This window comes from Furipterus horrens, unplaced genomic scaffold (assembly GCF_987537825.1).
Source record: "Furipterus horrens unplaced genomic scaffold, mFurHor1.1.pri manual_scaffold_11, whole genome shotgun sequence".
Taxonomy (NCBI): Eukaryota; Metazoa; Chordata; class Mammalia; order Chiroptera; family Furipteridae; genus Furipterus; species Furipterus horrens.
The window spans coordinates 70502034-70523266 of NW_028327181.1; the positions used below are offsets into that span (position 1 = coordinate 70502034).

Consider the following 21233-nt stretch of genomic DNA (forward strand, 5'->3'; position numbering starts at 1 on the left):
GTTGAAATAATACAAAGCATATGCTTTAACCTCAAAGGCATGAATTACCCTACTAGCTCTTAGTAAATACTTCATGGAATTTGAAAATATGAAGTATGCCCTTCCTAGTCATTTTTACTGTCCAACCAGCCCTTCCAAACTTTTCCTGGAAAAAGAATTTCGCAAACATTCTGGCATGAGTCACCAGGCCACCTCACCCACAAGATCGAGGTCATGAGGGATTTTATGGTGTTTATTTCCCAGATGCCAATATCCATTGTCTTAGGCAAGTTATTCAGTGTCTCTAAGCCTCAATTTTCTCATCTGTAACAAGATAATTATATCTATTTCAAGGATTTATTGTGACCCCTGGCTGGTGTGGCTCAGTGGATTGAGTGCCAGCCTGCCAACCAACAGGCTGCCTGTTCGATTCCCAGTCAGGGCACAGAAGAGGCAACCACACATGGATGTTTCTCTCCCTCTCTTTCTCCCTTCCCCTCTCTCTAAATAAATAAATAAATAAAATCTTTACAAAAAGGATTTATCGTGAGAATTAAATGAGGTCCTATGCATAAATCTTAATTCCCACCCACGTCATCTTCTGTCTTCCTCCTCTGCATGCAAACAACAATATGCAATAAGAAAAAGGACCAGTGGGGGCAAAGGGCCTGGACAAATAGATGGAGGGGAACCAGGAATTAGAGCGTTGAGTAAGGAATCCTGAGCTAGGGAATCCCAGTCCTGTTTTGTATAAAACATGTGACCCTCATCTGTAAAATGGATATAAAGGACTTCTGTCTTCTAGGACAGGGGTCCCCAACCCACCCCCGGCCAAGAACTGGTTCCGGTCCTTCGCCTGTTAGGAATCGTGGAAAATTTGTGTCTTCTACGAAGCCAGTCCCTTGTGCCAAAAAGATTGGGGACCACTGTTGTAGGGTGTATAAAGATGAGAAGAGATTATAAGCGATGATATATGTGAGTTGTCTAGGACACAGTAGGTGGCGCATCAGTGGTAGCTATTACTTCTAGCAATAGTCCACATTTATCTTCTCATTTTTCCAGCTCACCTTGTCCCCTGGGCCAACTCCCGCTAAAGCCTCTAAACATTCTTTCTCTGTGCTCCCCATCCCCTGTCCGGATCCCTTCTCGCCTCCTGTACGCCCACTATTCCTACTCCCTGGCCAACGGGAGAACACAGAGCTAGAATAATGGCAGTAAACCTCAATAAACAATTTTGAGAAAAATGTTTAGGTTCCAACATTATTTTTGTCTGAGTATATGTGCGAGAGAGAAACCTTTGTTAAGCTGGGATCAAACTCCAGTGCAGTGGAACTGGAAATTAAAAAAGAAAATCATGTTATATCGGTGTCATGGAAAGAAATCGCCCAGTTTAAGCATCCGTGGGTGACTAGGGGCTCCAACCTTCAGGGATCGAGTGCCGAGATGCAAAGTGCAGGGCTAGGGAAGAGAAAGTAAGGATTAAGAAGAAAAAAGAAAAGAAACGGGGCCCTCGTTTAACTCTTCCTACAGTTATTTTTTAAAGTCCTATCCTGATAAGACTCCCTAGCTCGCGGCAGCGTTGGAGACAGCGCTGGTCCAGATGAGTTCTCCAAGAAAAGAATTAGCGGCAGGAGCGTTTGTGCAGAAGCCCAACAAGATCTCGGCTCCGACTCCCAGCATCTGGGGATCTCCACCCGAAGGGTTGGCTTCTTCATCCGCCGAGTGGCAGTAAGAACCCCTGGTGGCCAGGAGGATCACCTGAAGCCCCGCGCCCGCCTAACTTCCCCGGCGACCGCGGGACCCCGAGCGCCGGCCCCGCCCCCGCGCCCCACGTGACTTCCTGAAAGGCGGTGGGGACTGTCCGGCCGCAGTTCAGTTTCGTTTCCTTAGCAGTGCGGAGCTCTCGTGCAGCACCACCGGTCCCAGCGCCCCGCGTCCCGTCTCCCGAGGAGCGCCATGGCGGAGCTGTCGCTGGCCGAAGAGCTGATGTGCTCCATCTGCCTGGAACCCTTCAGGATGCCAGTCACCACCCCTTGCGGTCACAACTTCTGCGGATCGTGCCTGGACGAGACGTGGGAGGTCCAGGGGTCGCCGTACCTGTGTCCGCAATGCCGCAGAGCATTCCCGGTGCGGCCGCAGCTCCACAAGAACACGGTGCTGTGCGCAGTGGTGGAGCAGTTCTTGCAGGCCGAACTGGCCCGCGCAACGGTGCCCGACGACTGGACACTGCCCGCGCGCGCCGAGGTCCCCAGCTCCCGTGGCCAGGTGTCCTGCGACCACTGCCTGAAGGCGGCCGCCATCAAGACGTGCCTCGTGTGCATGGCCTCCTTCTGCCAGGAGCATCTGCAGCCGCATCTCGACAGCCCCGCTTTCCGGGACCACCCGCTGCAGCCGCCCGTTCACAACTTGTTGAACCGCAAGTGTTCCCAGCACAACCGACTTCGCGACTTCTTCTGCCCTGAGCACAGCGAGTGCATCTGCCATATCTGCCTGGTGGAGCACAAGACCTGCTCGCCTGTGCCCCTGAGTCAGGCCAGCGCAGACCTGGAGGTAGGGGGGTGGCTGCGGAAGGCGTAGAGGGGCATCCTGGGCCCGCTGCGTCGTGTACCTCTAGTGTTTGGAGGATCGTGCCCCACGGTGGGCACCTCCGCTTACTCTGGATCGCCTGGGGTAGGGCGTTGGTCCTTGCTGGACCTGAGATCAGGGGCAGAAGTCACAGGTGATGTTGCTTGCCTTTAGCCTAGTACTTGTCTGATGGTGTTAAATAGAGGGTTTTGAACGTCAAATATGAGCCTTGGAGGTTACCTCTGTTCCCTCATTAAATCCTGGCAGCACCTAGGAGGTGGGTATAATTAATTCCATTTCTCATTTGAGGAGGTGGAGTTCCGGAGAAGTTAATTCAGTCTGTGTAACACAGTAAAGTGGCCAGGCAGGCACCGGGACTCGCGGAGTTGACTCCACAGTTTGCCGTTTCTCCCCAGGAACCAGCCTCATAACCAAGTCTGCAGAGTCCAGAGCATGGGACGCACCTGGAGGTTTGAAGTCATATGAGCAAGAGCCATTGGAGAGCTGGAGAGTTCCAGTGACTAGGGAGGATCCCTGCGAGTGGGAGGGCTGGCTGAGTCCTAGGAATTCTTGGATGTGACCTGCAGGGAGAGCCAGCGCTCTTGCACCATAGCACCTCCACCATGGCTGTGTGACTCTGAGCACAGGATTTGGCCCTTTGGCCTGCGTCCTCATCAGTAAAGTGAGGGGACGGGATCAGGTCGAGTCCTAAGGGCCCTTTTCAGGTCTGTGATGGTTTTAGTGTTTGGAGGATTGTCACTTCCACCTGAGGACTTAAGGCAGGGGAGGAAAACGTGTAATCAAACTACCTTTTGTTTTATCAAAATCTAAGCTCCAAAGTGTGCCCTGATGTCCTTTCATTCCCACAGCACAGTCATAGAGAACAGAATAGGACTGTCCTCCTATTGTCAAAGCAGACCTGAGGCCTGGGGGAAGTTTCTTAGTGGTACCAGGACCTGGGTTCAGGCCTTATTTTTTTCTGCCCCCCCCCCTTCCCCCCTCCTCTTCTCCCAGCCTGAGTCTCAGAAGCCAGACCTCCAGGCACAGCCTGAGAATTCACCTCTGAAGAGCAATAGTCTGAGGCCCAGCCACCTGGGTCTTCTCCGCCTGTCATTGGAAAGAACCTGCCTAGCGTTTGGAGCCAGGAGCCCTGCTCTGCCCTGTAGCTGTGGTTTAGGGCAAGTCACTGCAGTTCTCTGAGTCTCCTCTGTAAAGTAGGATTAGTAGCATTCCCTCCTCGCCCACAAGGGTGCTGCGGAGGCTGCGGAGGGGCTTGCTGTGTGCAAAGTGGTTGGTAGGCAGGCCCCAGAATAGGCCGGCTGGCTGGTTGACTGGGGCTCCAGCCAGAGCTGGATGTTGAGACCTGCGTTTGAATTGTGGCTCCGCTTCCTAGCAGGGAAATCCTAAAACAGAATAATGATAGTCCTTATCTCAGAAGGTTATCGGAGGATTAAATGAGGCAGCCTATAAACAGTGTTTTACATTTCTGTTACTCCACCCAGAGGAGAGGAGAGCATGCTGGGCTGAGGGTGTCAGGCTACCCAGATCTTTGCCTTGGGAGTGTGCCTGGGCCTGCCCCTGAAGACTGAGGCAGCCAGGCTCCTGCCTAAAGGCCCTTCCAGAAGTTCTTATCTATGGAGGCAGAAGGCAAGTAGGGGCAGGAGGACCCTTCTTAGCCTGTCCCAAAGCCATAGCTCTCAGCCTCCAGGGCCCAGAGCTGGAGTCTGCGTCCAGTTAATTTGCATGCCATGCCATACATGTTTTGCTTTTTAATTCTTGGAACAGGCCTTCACCCACCACCTCCCTGCTTTCTCCATGGTCCTGGCTGAGTCCTTTAGCCAGTCTCCCTTTCCAGCCCTGCTGCTGCTCACTCCTGGCGACAGTGCCCCAGCCTTGGGGGCTGGCTTGTCTCCATCACTGGTGCAGGGTGGACCCAGAACTCTGGCACCTCCCACGTGGAGGACTCAACTTCCTAGTCTGTGAAGGGATCCTCCGAACTTCAAAAAGTTCTCTACCCTTGATTAGGGAATTGTTGGGGCTGTGACTTGGACCACTTCCCTTTTGTCTGGAGCTGTGTGGGCCCCTTCCCATCTTCAGGGGATTGTTGTGTATGATTAATAGTGGATAAAAATCTTTCAAAATATAGAGTTTGGGAGTTTACTCCTGAGAGTGGCTCTTGAGACAAAACAATTGGTAACCACCCCCAACCCTTGTGTCCACACCTGGGGCCTGCTGGGTGGGACCTTCCTGGGCCTGGCCTTCCCTTTGGCCTACTTTGTCTTAGAGGCTAGGCCAAAGAGCATTGTCACAGAGTTCGAAGTCAGTGACTTGGGCTTTCAGGGTCAAGTTAGTGCGGCCTTGGACTCTGCTTCTGCTCTTACATGTGACTCTCACTGGGTTGATTCAAGGTCATGTTCAGCCCTGAATATCTCTAGTGGAGTGGGAGAGGCAGGAAGGAGGAAGGGAGGGCCAGAGTATTCTGAGCCAGCTAGTTAGGGGAAGTAAAATAGTTTTTTCCACAAACTCCCAGTGTGCTTAGTTTGGACGCATGTCTGTAATTATAACGTCAGGATCTTGTAACATCAGTTAATAGTGGCATAACTTAGGTCAAATCACTTAATTACTCCTGGTTTCAATGTCCTCACCTATAGAGAGAGGGTGGCTAACTTCGACCTCATAGTTTTGTCCTTAGCTTTAAATAAGTTAATACAAGCAAAGCCCTAGAGCAATGCCTGGCTTGTAGCAAGCAGATAATAAACACTAGCTGATATTATTATGGTGGTGGTGGCTACTTTCTTTCTCATTTCTGTGCCCCAACATTTCACCTGAGCAGGGAGGTAGGGGACTCAGATATTGATTATGAAAATTTATAGAACTACTAAGTGGCCGTGGATGATAGTCTTCCTTCATGTGTAATTTACCCTTATTTCTGGAGGTGGCGAGGGGCCTAGCAATTTTGAGTTGCCTTAATTCAGTTTCAGGGATTGAGGTGATGGTGGGCTGATCTATTGCTGGTTCATTCTTTTTTTATTTTTTTTATTTTTTAAAAGATTATTTATTTATTTTTAGAGAGGGGAAGGGAGGGGGAAAGAGAGGGAGAGAGATACATCAGTGGGTTGCATCTCATGTGCCCCCAACTGGGGACCTGGACCGCAAGCCAGGCATGTGCCCCGACTGGGAATTGAACTGGTGACCTTTTGGTTTGCAGGATGATGTTCAATCCACTGAGCCACACCAGCCAGAGTGTGCTTAATTCCTAGGGTATGGCCCTTGGAGGCCCCCCCCTGTGGGGTTTACAAGTGAGCCTTGGACTCTGATTTTTGTCCCCCTGCCACCCTGAGCTGACAGAGGCTCTCCCAGCTGTCTTTGGAATTGGCGGCTGGCTCCCAGAGAACAACCCCAGAGCCTAGGCCTATCTCTGTGGGTTTCCTTCTCCTGGATTTTGGCTCTGTGATCTATCCCTGCTCTGTTAGCTCTCCACTGTCTTTCAGCACCGTCCCCTCCTCGCCCCCGCAATATTGTGTCTGCTTTCCTGGTTGTTTGCAGTGACCTCATCTGCCATGACTGAAGCAGCTGTACCAGCTCATTCTGTCTCTGTGTGGGCTTGGCCACCTTGCAGCCTTCCTTGCCTCAGTTACACCCTGTAAAATGGGTGCTAGTGCAAAAAACTCAGCACAGTGCAGAGGACTTCTTTTGTTTCAGTGAGTCCTCCTACTAGCTGTGTGAGGTGGGAACAGTGGTGTCTTTGGTGTCCAAGGAGATGGAGGTGAGAAATCATTGGACAGCTGGAAATTGGGACTGGAACCCTGGTTTGTCTGGTTTCAAATCCTTTACTCGTAACTTCTTTACGGTACTGTCTCCTTAAAAGGATGAAGGGAGATGGTGAATATGAGAGTGCTTTAAAAAGTTATATGCAGGCGTCCTGGCTGGTGTGGTTCAGTGGACTGAGTGCCAGCCTGCAAATCAAAGGACCGCTGGTTTGATTCCCAGTTAGGGCACATGCTGGGTTGCAGGCCAGATTCCCAGTTGGGGGCATGCGAGAGGTAAACTTTCTCACACTGATGTTTCTCTGTCTCTCTCCCTCCGTTCCCCTTTCTCTAAAAATAAAATCATTAAAAAAAAAAAGCTACAAGCAGGCAAAATTTGAGGTGGCAGGAACACCTGTGAGATAGATTCAGGGCGGTCTCTGGCATTGGGCGCGGGTCGGGGGGGAGCTGGGCCGAGGTCTCTCTCACCTGGTTTGTTCTCTCTGCAGGCCAAGCTGAAGCATAAGCTGACAGTCACATACAGTCAGATCAACGGTGCATCTAGAGCGTTGGAGGATGTGAGAGCCAGGCAGCAGGATGTGCGGGTGAGTGGCGGGGTACTTACAGCCCATCTTAATTGGGACCAGCCACATCTCAAGTGCTCTGTAGCCACATACAGCACGTGGCTATGTATTGGACAGTGCAGTTCCCGAGGATGATATTCTCTAGAAGTTTTATAGAGCAGCTTCATACCCTTCCTTTAAAACAAAAATTACCCATGAACTGCTTCTCACTTAAGAAAGAAAATATCCCCAATGCAGATGGAGCCCCCACTTTGCTCCCCTCCCTTTTTATGTCTCCCTCTTTTTCTTCCAAAAGTAACCACTTCCCCGAATTTATTCATTTATTTCCATGGATTCCATTGTACTTCTATTGTGTATGTGTGCATCCCGTTAGAAATAAATACTACCATTCTGTTTGTTTCTAAGCTTTATATAAGAGCATCAATACTGTGTGTCTTCTTCTACATGTTGCTTTTCTGTCATGGAATGTATTTGTGCATCGCCCCAGTTTATTAATTTTCATCACTGTTTAATATTCCATCCCATGAATATGTAGTCTGTGTATTCAGTCTCCTGTTTCCAGGGTTTTGCTAATTCAGACAGTGCTGCATGTGAGCATTCTTGTGTGCATCTCTGGGGCAGGTGTCTGAGAATTTTTCTAGAGTATGTTCCTTGAGTTGAGTTGTTGGGTCACAGGGTATGAGCACCTTACAGTTCACTAGATATTGCCAAATTGGTCTCCAAAGTGGTCATGCCCCTTTGTGCTCCACAGTTCACTGATGCTTGGTCCCACGGGCTTAGCTTTTGGCCAGCCTGATGGATGCCCTCTTGTCTCGGCTTCCTAGGAGGCGGCACAAAGGAAGATGGAACAGCTCAGACAAGAATACTTGGAAATGAAGGCTCTCATTGATGCCTCCGAGGCCAGCTCCACACGGAAGATAAAGGAAGAGGAGAAAAGGGTCAGCAGCAAGTTCGACACTATCTACCAGATCCTCCTCAAGAAGAAGAGTGAGATCCAGACTTTGAAGGAGGAGATTGAACTGGTCCTGAATAAGGCAGATGAGTTTGAGTTTCTAGAGGTGGGTTTTGTTTTTTTTAAAGATTTTATTTATTTATTTTTATAGAGAGGGGAAGAGAGGGGGGAAAGACAGGGAGAGAAACATTGATGTAAGAGAGAAGCATCAATCAGTTGCCTCTCATACGTGTCCCGACCAGGGGCTGGACCCACAACCCAAGCATGTGCCCTGACTGGGAATCAAACTAGCAACCTTTTGCTTAGTGGGACGACACCCAACCAAATGAGCCACACCTGTCAGGGCTGGAGGTAGGTCTCGATGAGGACATGTTGAAACCCTCTTCCTGCTTAGCGTGATGGTGCTGATTATAAGGGAACAGGGCCTTAAGGAATGGGGTCTGTGAGAGGCCACTGAACGCATCCCCAAGATACATGCTGTTAGTTCTTTATGCTGTGTGACAACTTACCCCAAATGTAGTGGCTTAGAATATACATTTCCTGTCTCACACTTTCTGTGGCACGGGAGTCTGGGCATGGCTCAGGGGCTGCCTCCTTAGGGTCTCTCTCAGGCTGCACTCTTGAGTGTTGGGGTGCTGCATGCGTTTTGGAGCTCAGGGTTGTCTTGTAAGCTCACTGGGTGGTTGGTCAAACCCAGCTCCCTGGGGTGCAGTACTGAAGTCCCCGCTCTCTTGCTGGCTGCCCATGCTCCATTCCTCAGGGCTTACCATGTGGCCCTCTCCCAACTTAGCAGCGTACTACTTTAAGCCAGCAGGAGGTTTTCTCCAGGAAGGCCCAGTGCCTCCTTTCAGCTCTTTTTCCTGATTCACTCTGGCCCACACAGGAGACTCATCTCTTTGATGAACTCAAAATCAACACACGTGGGGTCTTAATTACATCTGAAAAATTTCTTCAATTTTGCCATAGTATGTACCTAATCACTGGAGTGACATCCTGTCCCATTCACAGTCCTGCTTATTCTCAAGGGAGGGGATTATGTAGGATGTGTATCCCGGGGAGGGGGGACTCTTAGGAGCCGTCTTAGAATGTTGCCCACTGCATGCACCTCTGCTGTCTCCCCATCCCTCCTCTACATGGCCCCTGGAAGTGTCTTTCTAAAGCACAGATCCCTCGCCATTTCTGACTTCATGCCCTTAGCGTGGCCCACAGGCCCTTGATGACCAGGCCCTGCCTTTGCCAGCAGCCTCATGTCTTGCCACCCACCCCCAGCCCATGCTCTGTGCTCTGACCACAGCAGAGCACTCACGATGTCCCAGACACACCGGAAATTGGATGGGAATGCCATGGCGGACCTTCTCCGCCTACTGAATCCTGTTCTTTTTCCAGGGTATCTCCAGATTCCTCCATCCTCCCTGGATCCCATTATTTTGCCATTATGGATAGACAATCCAGAGCATGTTATTCTGCTTCTGCCAAAGCACTCGGTGACGTTGTGTTAGGTGTATTTGTTTTCATGTCTCTTCAGGCTGTCAGTGTGGCCCATCCCCTGTGACCAACCACTTTGGCATGTTCCAGTGAGCCTACTGATGGGGAGATGTGCTGCGACCCCTCAAAGGCCCTTATTCTTTGTTCAGGTCCTGGGGAGGGTACAGGAGCGACTGATCCATTCTAGGCTGGATGGCATTAAGTTTCTTCTCACATACTCATTCCTCTTTGTTGGAGTAGCTGCCTTGAGCTCTCTGAAAAGGATTCTGAGTCCACGTCTGTGTGATCTGATTTGTGCCTCAAAGTTTGGGACATCCCTTAAGACCCTTGCTTTTCATCGGATGTGCCCTAGCTGAGTCCTGCACCTTTGAGATTTCCCTGTCCGTATCCCGAACACGTGTTCAGAGTTGGTCCTTGAGGGATGGAGCTGGTTTTGAGTCTCCTGTACTTCTTCAGCCACAGTTGGAGGAGCAGAAAGAGCATTATCCGTGGGAGTCCTAATTTTGTCCCTGCCACCGATTGGCAGAGTTCCTGGCAGGTCACTTGTCATTTCTAGACTTCAGTTTCCCCATCTGCCAGGGGAGTGACCTCTGAGGGTCCTTCCAGTTCCAGATCCCTGCCTTGAAGGGGCACTTTAACCCCCAGAGGCCTCTGGCCTGTAATTTGAGAAGGCCGATTGGACTTCCCACCTGCAGGCACAGGGAAGCTCCTTCTGGGGTTCATGGAGCCTGAACCCAGGTGCTGGCGTCCTGGGGCTACATTACATGCACTAATCCCCTGCCTTGTTCCAGAAAGCGGCCAAACTGCAGGCAATCTCAATGAAGCCAGTCTACGTCCCCAAGGTAGAGCTGAATCACGAGCTGATCAAGGGCGTCTGCCAGAGCACAGCAGACCTCAAAAACGAGCTAAAGCAGTGCCTCAGGCAGCTCCAGGAAAAGAAGCCTGAGGAGCCCAGTGACTCAGGTAACCGTTAGCAACCCACCCCCTCTGGTCCCCCACTGGGACCCCTGAACCTGGATGGGCCCCCTTAGCATTTTAGAGTGCAAGAGAGGGCCTGGATCCCACGCACTAGAGGTTAGTTGCAGGGGTCCTGACATATGTGCCCTCCATTAGGAGGTACTGAGGAGTCTCTTCTCTGCTTCCTGTCTTGAGATGGTAGCCATTTTTCCTGAAACAACTTAGGGGGCTTCATGTGGCCTTGAGGCTGACTCATATGGGTTTTGAATGGATTCTGGGTTATGAGTGTATTTGGTGGAGGAATGGCTAGTTTTGGGGCCAGAGAAACCTGGAATTCCTCCTTGACACCCTCTTTTTCTTTCCACCATATCCAAATGTCTCCTGACTCAGTCTACTTGCCCTACTACCAGCCACCACCCACCTGCTCTCTGTTGCCATCAGCGTGGCCACTTCCTAAATAGACCATTTGCATCTGTTCCTGCTATAGCCAGCAAGAGCTTTCTGGGGTACAAATCTGATATCCCGAAGCCTTGTCTCCCTCACCTCCTTCAGGGGATTTCCATTGCTTTTAGATCACAGACTAGACTCTTGACCATGGCCTTGTCAGACCCTGTCTCTCCAGCCCTGAAGTGCCCCATCCGTTGGCACATCTCTCTGTTCACTTCTTCAGATATGCTAAGTTTCCTGCCACTGGGCCTTTGCACCTGCTCTTCCTACCTCCAGGAAGGCTCAGAATCCACCATCTTCACCAGTTAACTCCTCTCACCCTTCGAAGATCAGTCAAAACATTACATTTCTCAGCAGACCTCCCTGTCACCGTTCCTACTCCTGAGACTAGGCCATGGGATCCTTACCATCCTTTGGGACCCTTTGTACATCTATCATTTTATTCTGCCTGGACATTCCCACTGTCTTCTTACCAGATTATGATCTCTGAAAGGGCAGGCCTTGGTCTGGTTTTCATCCACCGCTCTCCCCGGTTTCTAGCCCAGAGCCTGGCTGGCTCAGACTGACTGCCGTGTAACCCAGGGGGTGGGCTAGAGTTTCAGTGTGGCAAGCCAGGAGTCTCTGCAGGAGGGCCTCTGAAACAGGTGTGGCTGGGCCTTGTGGAGGAGGGGAAGGCTGTTGAATCTTCTACGCTGCTACCTCAGTGACCCCTGACTTGGGGGAGCAAGGGGTGAGAGAAAACCTGGAGGGGAAGACCTCCCAGGCATCTGTCTCATTGCTCCGAGCAAGGGCCTCATCTCCACTGGGCACTGGAAGAAACCGCAGCTCAGAGAGGGTTTAGAGGTCACGGAACTGGGTGCGGGTGGAAGAAAGGCTTGACTCTAGCTATATCTGAAGCCAAGAAAAGAGGGAACACCCCATATTGGACCTCCTATGATCTGATTTCTAGCTCTTATAAATGATGGGATGCTGAGAGTGGATGGGATGTGGACATGACTGTCTTTGTAAACCTGCTCCCCACCTGCCTGTGGCAAAGCTGGACCCTGGGGTGGCTTGGAGGAGCCACATAAACAGACTCCTTCTTCTTTGACACAGGAGATCCTGCAGAACATAACGCAGCATCCATGCCAAAACCCTCACGCCCTGGAAAGAAGGTCCTGAGTAAGTAACCCTATGTTTCCATGGCAGCAGCATGGCTGGCTGTGACACTTGCAGGTGCCACTGCTTCTTCCAGATGGGTACAGCTCCTCCCAAGTCACTGCAGGGCCCAGATATTCAAGCTGCCTAGAACAGCAGGGTTAGATATTGGAGCTGCCTGGAACAGCAGGGTTACCGAAGCTGGCTTATCTTGGGAAATACGTACTGACACTCAAGGTCTGGCCCTTGGAAGGAGCTCCTGTGCATTGGGTGGAGCCCCCGGAGGACACGGTCAGAGGTCCTGGAGGAGCAGAGGCTAAACCTTGCCCAGTCAGCTGTCATGCGTCTCTGCTGTCACAGCGCTTCCCAACCTTACTTACATCACTGCCCTCCTTTCCCGTGACCCCAGCTGTTTAGGAAATGTTTCTCCTAATGCTTCCACCGATGAAGTTTTAATACCACACATAGATGGTGTGTATATTTATATACTGCACATTTATACATAAAAAAAGGAAGATTTTTTTTTGTCCCCCCACCCCCCACCCCCCGCAAACACCAAGAATCAAGGGCAGGATCACCTTCACTGAGAAGGCATGTGCTGTGGAGGTGGGAGCTGAGGGGACAAGGGTTCGTGGTTCCCTCCTCTGTCAGTTTGGACAGTAGTGACAGTGCCCTCTCACAGGTGGTATGGTGAGTGAGCGTCACATCGGGCCACTGGACTGTTGGCGTTATTGTCTCCCTGAAAAGTCAGTGTGATTGGTGGAGTGATGCCCGCACCATTGGGTGGTTAGGGGATGAGAGAACTTCCGGTTTATTGGTTGGTTGTTCATATTTAGTGCTTAGAGTATCTTTGGCAGGCAAATGTTTGGTATCAATTCCTGCATGGGGTAGGGGGTTGGGATGTCTGGTGCAGGTGGAGGAGGGAGCCCTCCACTAAGCCAGAACATGTAGAAGGGCCCTTGGTGTGAAAAGGGAAGTGAAAGCAGGTGAAAAAGGACTGTCAACCTGTGTCCTCACCAGGGACCGAACCCACAACCCAGGCAAGTGCCTTGACCAAGAATCAAACTGGTGACCTTTCGCTTTGCAGAATGACACCCAACCAACTGAGCCACACTGGTCAGGGCTAGTTAGATAAAAATCTTTTAAAAGATTTTATTTATTTATTAGGGAGGGGGGAAGGGAGGAAGAAAGAGAGGGAGAGAAACATTGATGTGGGAGAGAAACACCAATCAGTTGCCTCTTGTGTGCCTTCAGCTGGGGCCTGGCCTGCAACCCAGGCATGTGCCTAGGCAGGGAATTGAACCAGCGACCTTTTAGTTTGCAGGCTGGCACTCAATCCACTGAGCCACACCAGCCAGGGCCGGTTAGATAAATTTTGACAAATCCATACATGTATGTTACCATTACCCCCATCAAGATAAAGACTTTCCATTGCCCCAGAGAATTCCATCATGCTCCTTATTAGTCAGTCTCTCCCCTACCCCACCAATCACTGATGAGGGTTTTTGTCACCATAGCGTTATTTGCCTGCTGACCCCTTTTTCAAGTTAAAGCATCTTGGCTTTATTGGTATGGGTCAAGTCATGCAAATGAGTGTTATCATGGTCTTTTGAAAGTGTCATTGTGTTATGATTTACAATATCTTAATTCTGGATTTTTTTTTTTTTTTTTTTCAGAAGAAGAAAAGAAACCCAAGAAACTTAGTAAGTTGTGCATTTCTGCTCTGTTTGTTTCTGGAGACTGAGCACAGAACTAACTGCTGGCGGTGAAAGCTGACCTGTCTCGCCAGGGTTCTGTGACGGGGCCTCAGTTCTAGGGTTATGTTCTGTCATAGCAGGCAAGCCTGAGGGTGGAGGGAAGGACAAGTGTAAATGGATGAAATGAATACGATGAGTGTAGCCCTGTCTGGACTCACCTGTGGTGCCCTGGCTGTGCAGGTGTGTCTGTAGAAGTGACTTCTGAAAGTCAGTTTGGAAGGGAGTAAGTAGGGATCATTAGGTCGCTCTGTGTCATGTGCCCAACACATGTTCTCCTTCCTCATTCTAGCCCCTATGACTGTCACACCCAGCAAGCTTCCCACCTTCGGAGCCCCAGAACAGTTAGGGGATCTCAAACAAGCTGGCTTGGAGGGTGAGTTATTGTGGGCAAGGGGCAGTGGGGCGTCCACTCAGAGTTTGTTCTGAAAATGGCTCTCTGTTTCCTCACCCAGCTGCAGCCAAACCTACCACCTTGAAGCCAAACTCGGTGTCTCTCAAGGCTAAGGTGCTGGAGAACTTCTTAGCCAAGTCCAGACCTGAGCTCCTAGAGTGTGAGTAGCACCTGCAAGCCTGCAGCTGTTCCCGAAACACAATGGGTCCCACTGCCAGCTCTCCCAGTCTGGTTTTCCTGCTGACTCCCTGCTGTTCCAAAACCTCCCCGTGTGCTGTAACTTCCATCTTCTCCCGTCCACCCCATCTCTTCTGTGTCACAGAGAAGAGACGCTCCAGAACGGAACTCCCTCATCCTGTCATTGTCATCTCATTTGAATCTATACCCTCTCTCTCCTTCCTTTCCTGTTCGCTTCCCCAGGGCCAGTCCCTCGGCCAGGGCTCTGGATCTTACCTGTGTTGCACTCTGGAATTTTGTGTTCTCAGTTAGGCCTTAGTTATGGATGGGTGGATGGATGGATGGACGGATGGGTAGATGGATACATGTATGGATGGGTATCTATATGGATGGATGCATGTATGGATGGGTGCTAAATGGATGAATGCATGAATGGATGGATAGATGCATGGATGGATGCATGGAAGAAGGATGGGCTGATGGATGGATGGATAGATGGGTGGGTGGATGCATGTATGGATGCCCAGGTAAGTGGATGGATTTGGGGGGATGGATAAAACAAATGAATAGTTCACCAGTGAGGAAAGGTTTAAAAGTAAGAGCACCTTGGTCTCCTTGGAATTGATTTCTCGGCCTAATGCTTTTTTAGATTTCGTTAAAGTCATCCTGGACTTCAACACTGCCTACAGCAAGGTGTCTCTGTCGGAGAACTACACGGTAGCCTCGGTGGCTGACACCCACCAGAACTACCGGCCACATCCCCAGAGGTTCACATACTGCTCTCAGGTGCTGGGCCTGCACTGCTACAAGAAAGGGATCCACTACTGGGAGGTGGAGCTGCAGAAGAACAACTTCTGCGGCATGGGCATCTGCTACGGCAGCATGGCGCGGCAGGGCCCCGAGAGCCGGCTGGGCCGCAACAGCGCCTCCTGGTGCATAGAGTGGTTCAACACCAAGATCTCCGCCTGGCACAACAACGTGGAGAAAACCCTGCCCACCACCAAGGCCACCCGCGTCGGTGTGCTTCTCAACTGTGACCACGGCTTCGTCATTTTCTTTGCTGTCGCTGCTGACAAGGTCCACGTGATGTATAAGTTCAAGGAGGACTTCACTGAAGCTCTGTACCCAGCCTTCTGGGTGTTCTCCTCAGGCGCCACTCTGTCCATCTGCTCCGGCAAGTAGGCAGGCCCCGGGCGCTCTGGCCCGCCGCCTGTGGCGTCCCCAGGACTCCGGGGGAAATGCGGGAGGGGACTCTCCAAGTTCTTCCCGGAGAGGCTGCAGGGGTGGGCAGGATAGCAGGGGAGTTGATGGAAGGTGAGAGGCTGGGGAGATGTGATAAGGGAGGCGTTTTGCCAGGGAAAGGGGTGGGGGGTGATTGTACCGTGGGCAAGGAAGCGTTTCTATCTCCTGTTGCCCATCAAGGCAGGATAGGCCTCCTCCCTTGTCCTGGTAAATCCCTAGGCTGGATCAGGCTTTGCGGGTCAAGTCATTAGTCATTTCCTCTTGGAGAAAATCTCTAGTCGCTGCAAGTTCTTTCTCGGGCCGTTTGGTGTATGACCCTATATTCTCTTCTGATCTTGGTGTTTTGATTATTCTCTATAGGGCTGTTCAATTCTATAGACCAGCAATTTTCATCCCTTTCTGTCTCGTGGCACTCAGAAAATAATTGCCCAAATCCTGCAGCACACTGGTTGAAAATTGCTACTATAGATTTGTTCCATTTATTCATATATTCATTGGTTGATTCCTATATGTGCCCTGACTGGGGGTCGAACCCTCAATCTTGATGTATTGGGACAATGCTCTAACCAAATGAGCTACCCAGCCGAGGGCTGCTGCTATAGATTAAAAAAAAAAAAATTGCAAGCTGTTGAATTTCAATATTATTCACCCTCCCTCCATGCCAGTACCCACATGTGAGGATTTGGGGTGAGTGCTCAAGATTCCTGGTTATTTTCTGTGCTTGAGGGAAACTGCCCAAGGCAGGTCTCCACCCAGACCAGTTTCTCAAAGAAGTTGGTCCTCTTTCTCCACTGAAAAATAACCCCACCTCCCTTCTGTCCTCATCACCTCAGCGAGAATTTTAAAATGTTTAATCCAACAGGACCCTTTTCTGTCTCAGGCTTCAAACCATGGTCTGAATCAACCTATGTTGAATTTCTGATTCAGGGTTAAGGTGACTGAGGTCCCATGTTAACCGAAACCTCCCTCACTCCCAAGTATTATGAAAGGCATCTCAGGAGAGACGCTTTGGCTGCAGCCATGGAACCTTGCTGGCGGCTTCTGCCCGTAGTCTAGGCTTTGGGGCAAGAAACTCCACTGGGCAAGGAATCCTCACCTGGTTGCCAGAGTGCGGTGGTTTTGCTCCTGTTAGAGAATCTTACCTCCTTATTGGTAACTCTCTGCAGTGATAGCTGCCTCTCCCCAGGACTGTGGGATACTGGACTGGCTGGAGTGGCTGCCACTGTGGCCAGTGCAGCTGAGCGGTTAGCTGAGCAGCACCATATCTGAAGCCTGGTATCATGCAACAGGATGTGTGTGGCTGCCTCAGGGACCATACTAGGTCACCAGCTGGGGTGACTACCTACAGCCAAAGGGAACTTCTAGCAGATCCCATGGCAGACGGTAGCATTCCTATTCATCCCGGCCACAGGCTGCAGATCCACCGCGGGCTCTGGCACGAGTCCCGAGCCTGTCACTGGCCCCAGTCCCTTTTGCTGCCTTCTTCATCTGAGCCAATTCTAGATGTGGGGATTGACCAGGTGAGGGGTCAGGAAGAAGCTATGAGGCTCTAGCATAAGGGGCTCTTTTTCATGCAGTGCTTCTGTGCAGTGACAATAACTGGTCCATGAAGGGGCGGGAGTGAATGGGTGGCTGGGGTTTCCCAAGCACTCCAGGTCCTGATGTCAGGATTTAAGTGGAAGACATTTCACCTCTTGGGGTGAAATGGGTCCTGCTCTAGGTTTGCCCAAGGGAGAAGCTCAGGCCAGGTTCCTTGGGGTATGAAAAAGTGGTCACCATGGGGGAAGTGGGGACCCCAGACCTTATTTAAAACATCTGTGGCTTAGTGCTGGAATTCCAGGACACTCGAGTGGCCCAGAGCACTCTGTATTCCTGACAGAAGTGCTGATCTGTGTCCTTTCCCGACAAGGACTTCCACTTCCTTGGGAGAGAGGTCATCTTCGTAGGGAAGACCTCCCTGCACTAGTCGAAGTGCGATTTTTAAACGTCTTCTTTGTTGGGAGGAAAAGTTCTTTGGTGAATCTTCTCTGCTTTTGGAGATGGCCACAAGCGCCTTCATAGATCTCCTGAAACAATAGCCTTGTCTGAAGCCAAGTCCTACTTGGCAACAGCTGGGCTTAGAGGAGAACGCCAGAGATGAACCCAGGGTCCTATATGGCTCTCTTCTACAGAAGTGAAGGCGACAGAGAGGGCCCTTCCCTCGCAGTCCACAGCTCAGGATGGGGAAGCACGAGGCCCTCCGCTTGTAAGAGAGGCAAGCAGGTAACCCGGGCTCTGTGCAAGGCACTTCGGAGATGTAAGCTGAGGGCCGCGCAGCCCTGCTGTCTCGAACCTTACATTCTCTTGCCTTGTAGGGTTGCTGCCCGAACCTGGACCCCTAGGGTTGGAGGGACCTATGCATTCGTCTGACTGCTCGCTTTGCAGAGTAAGTCACATGGGGATGTATGGATGACCCTGCTCACCCCTCTTGCCAACCCATCAGGAGGAGATGCCTCCCGCATGCCCCCTGGGGCCCTGGGGAAGTATCAGAAATTCCCAGAAACGCAAACACAAAAATACCAACCCCCAGACCTGGGTATCAGGGATGATAAAACAAAACCACTCTGGCATGATAAAACAAAGGTCAGAGTCATGTTTTTGTGTTATCCAAGACTGGCTGGCTGGTTTCTCTTGTTGGAATGACTGAAATGGGCCTGTGATCTATAACGGATAACGCTTTCTCTTACCTTATTCTGCCCTCCATTGATTTTAATTAATTAGAAGTATTTGAGCTGTTATTCCTTGAGCTTATTTATTTTAGGGTTGATTCTTTAGGAGGTAATCAGGGCTGTAGATATGGATCTTTTGAAACCTGAGAGACATGCAAGGACCAAAGCTGGCTGACTTGCCTTAGAGGCTTGGAATGCAGTAGAACAGTGTTTGGTATTCTTTCTTGCACCTCAGGTCACATAGACAATGTTACTTACCTGTCACACTGGGATGAGCAGATGAGATACCCAGAGGCCCCCCATCGCCCAGGCCCCACCCTGCTGCTCCCAGGGGTTGAGATTTCAGTAGACCTACAGCCCATTTGAAGCTGGCCATGGGTGAGAATTCCTGATAGATGTCCTTCTGGGCTTTGCTTCAAGATAATCCAAGGATGGGTGCCGGGAGAAGGGGTGGGGGTATGAATGAAAGGGTGAGCAACAGCAGGTAATCAGTGAAACAGTGATGGGATATGAGAGTCCATTGATGTATTCTTTCTACTGTTGCATAGTTTGAAAAGTTCCCCATAGTGAAAAGCTTTACAGTGAAACAAAACACAGCCCAGACCAGAGATGGGCCCTGTTTGCTGGATTTCCTCATTGTTTGCATTGAGTAGGAGTCATGGGCGGTGTGGGTTTAAGCTGGTTGTATCAGGTCATCCCCCTTGTCTGTGGGGAATATGTTTCAACACCCCCAGTGGATGCTTGAGACCAAGAATAGTACCAAACCTTAGATACTATGTTTCTTCCTATACATACATACATACTTATGATAAAGTTTAATATATAAAATTAGGCAGAGTAAGAAATTAACAATAATAACTAAAGATAAAATAGAACAGTTGTAATAATATACTGTAATAGAAGTTATGTGAATGTGCTCTCTGAAAGTGTCTGCTAACTCATCTGATAACTGTGAAGGCTACTAGGTGACTCAAGGGCGGGTAGCTACACAGCCGTGGATACGCTGGACAAAGGGATCACTTAGCTCCCCAGGCGGGATGGAGTGGGAAAGTGTGAGATTTCATCACGCTACTCAGAACTGTGCACCATTTAAAACTTATAAATTGGTTACTTCTGGAATTTTTTATTTAGTATTTTCAGATGATCATTAACCACGGGTAACTGGAACTATGGAAAGGGAAACAAACCACGGATAAAGGGGGCTGTTGTAATAAAGGATTTGACTGCCCTCTGGTTTCCAGAGGGGAGATTCTAAACCCCTTGGCATTTGCCCTGCAAGAGGAGTGTCTTTGTTATTCATGAGCTCCTTGGATCACACCTGAGTTCATGCTAGGAGTTGAGATGACCCAGGATGGGGGCTGATCATCAGAGAGACCAACTGTGAGATTAGAGGTGGGGACTTTGAGTCAGACTGACCAGGATGTGAGTTGGCTGGAGAGATCGATTCAGTCAGTTAGGCCTTTGTAATGAAACAAACAAAACGTCTGGATACTGGAGCTCTGTGAGACACAGGGTGGTTCCAGAAGGTCGCTGCACCCTGATTCCGTGGGGGGGGGGGGGGGGGGGGGCATGGAAGCTCTGCATTTGGGCCCCTCCGAGACCTTACTATATGTTTCTTCATTTGGCTGGTCTTGATTTGTATCCTTTACAAGAAAACTGTCATAAGTGTAGCCCGTTTCTGAGCTCTAGGAGTTCTAGTGAATTATTGAACCTGAAGGAGGTCATGTGCTATAGACACGTGTTTGTATGTTGAGACCTAACCCCCAATGTGATTGTATTGGAGGGGATTAGGTCATGAGGGGATTAGTGCCCTTATGAAATACCCCCCAACACACACTCATGCCCTGGCTGGTGTGGCTCAGTGGATTAAGCACTGATCTGTGAACCCAAAGGTCGCCAGTTCGATTCCCAGTCATGGTATGTGCCTGGTTGTGGGCCAGGTCCCCAGCTGGGGGTGTGCAAGAGGTAACCGGTTGATGTATCTCTCTCACATTGATGTTTCTCTCCCTCTTTCTCCCTTCCTTCCCTTCTCTCTAAAAATAAATAACATCTAAAAAAAAAAAAAAGACCCCCCAGAGCTCCCTTGTCCCTTCTACCATGTGAGGGCACAGCAAGAAGACAGCTCCTCTCCAGTTACTGAATCTGCCAGCACCTGGATCTTGCACTTCCAGCCTTCTGAACTGTGAGAAATAAACGTGTGTTGTTGGAGCCACCCAGTCTCTGGTGCTTTTGTTCTAGCAGCCCAGACCGAGAAACCGTGGGAACCCTCTGGGTTTGACCCCAGCTGGTCAGGAGTGTGGGAGGTCTGGAGGCCACCCAAGTGTGGCTGGTGTCTGATGTGAAGACCGTCTTGTTGGGCCTGTGCCCTTTAGCCTGTAGAGCCTGACTCTGACGCCAGGACGGTGGCCCCGGAATTGTGTTGCACTATACCAGGAAGTGTCAGAACAGAGGTGGGGGGGACTTGCCAACTTTGAATAAGCCCTTCTTGACCCACCTGTCAGAATAAAAGACACTGGTCTCCAAAGGAGCCTCCCAACTTTTTTCTCTCCAGTGCCACATCTCCAGGGTTTCAAGTCTTGGGTTTTGTTTCTTTCACCCGCACCCCTTCTGGTTTTTTTCTTCCTCACTGTCACTGGACCCCCAGAAATACTCAGGGCTTGTCTTCCCATTCAGAGATGCCACTTACATTGTCATGAGGTGCTCTTCTGTTCCAATAAAAAGTTCAGGACAGTAACTTAGGACGCCTCAGTAAAAGTACGAGAAAGCCGCAAGTGTGTGTGTGTGTGTATGAGGGGCTGATTTCAAAGTCACCTGTGTTGTGCTAACGTGACCCACTCACTAATGTTGGATTCCCCTGTGGGTCTTTCTTAGATCTGTTTTCTTGCCAGTTCCCAGGAGGTCTTGAAATGCCATTGCATCTGGAATAATGGATGGATTCGCAGTTTTATTGACCCTATATTTTATTATGGAACAATCTTAATACATAAACTCTAAGCAGGCTCTAATACAAGGCAGTTCTATGGGTGAGGGGAAGGAGGGGATTGCAATCTATAAGAAAGGCTAGTTGAAAGGGGGTAGCTTGGGTGAAAATGCCTCATGACCAGCG

General features: G+C 50.2%; 1 protein-coding gene across 3 annotated transcripts; it reads left to right on the forward strand.

Moving 5' to 3' along the window:
- Positions 1-1831: 1831 nt before the first annotated feature.
- Positions 1832-20335, forward strand: TRIM25 (tripartite motif containing 25). Of its 3 annotated transcripts, XM_090291432.1 has the most exons (12): positions 1832-2529; positions 6800-6895; positions 7699-7932; positions 10103-10274; positions 11811-11876; positions 13529-13555; positions 13899-13982; positions 14062-14160; positions 14827-15351; positions 17591-17681; positions 17774-17844; positions 20195-20335. In XM_090291432.1, exons 1-11 carry the CDS (start codon positions 1936-1938, stop codon positions 17826-17828), a joined length of 2043 nt encoding a protein of 680 aa, XP_090147558.1. In that variant the 5' UTR covers positions 1832-1935; the 3' UTR covers positions 17829-17844; positions 20195-20335. The 3 variants fall into 3 exon arrangements, with proteins under 3 accessions (XP_090147558.1, XP_090147559.1, XP_090147560.1); XM_090291433.1 differs by lacking the exon at positions 17591-17681; XM_090291434.1 differs by lacking the exons at positions 17591-17681; positions 17774-17844; positions 20195-20335 and having other exon boundaries at positions 14827-15665.
- The last annotated feature ends 898 nt before the right edge of the window (positions 20336-21233 follow it).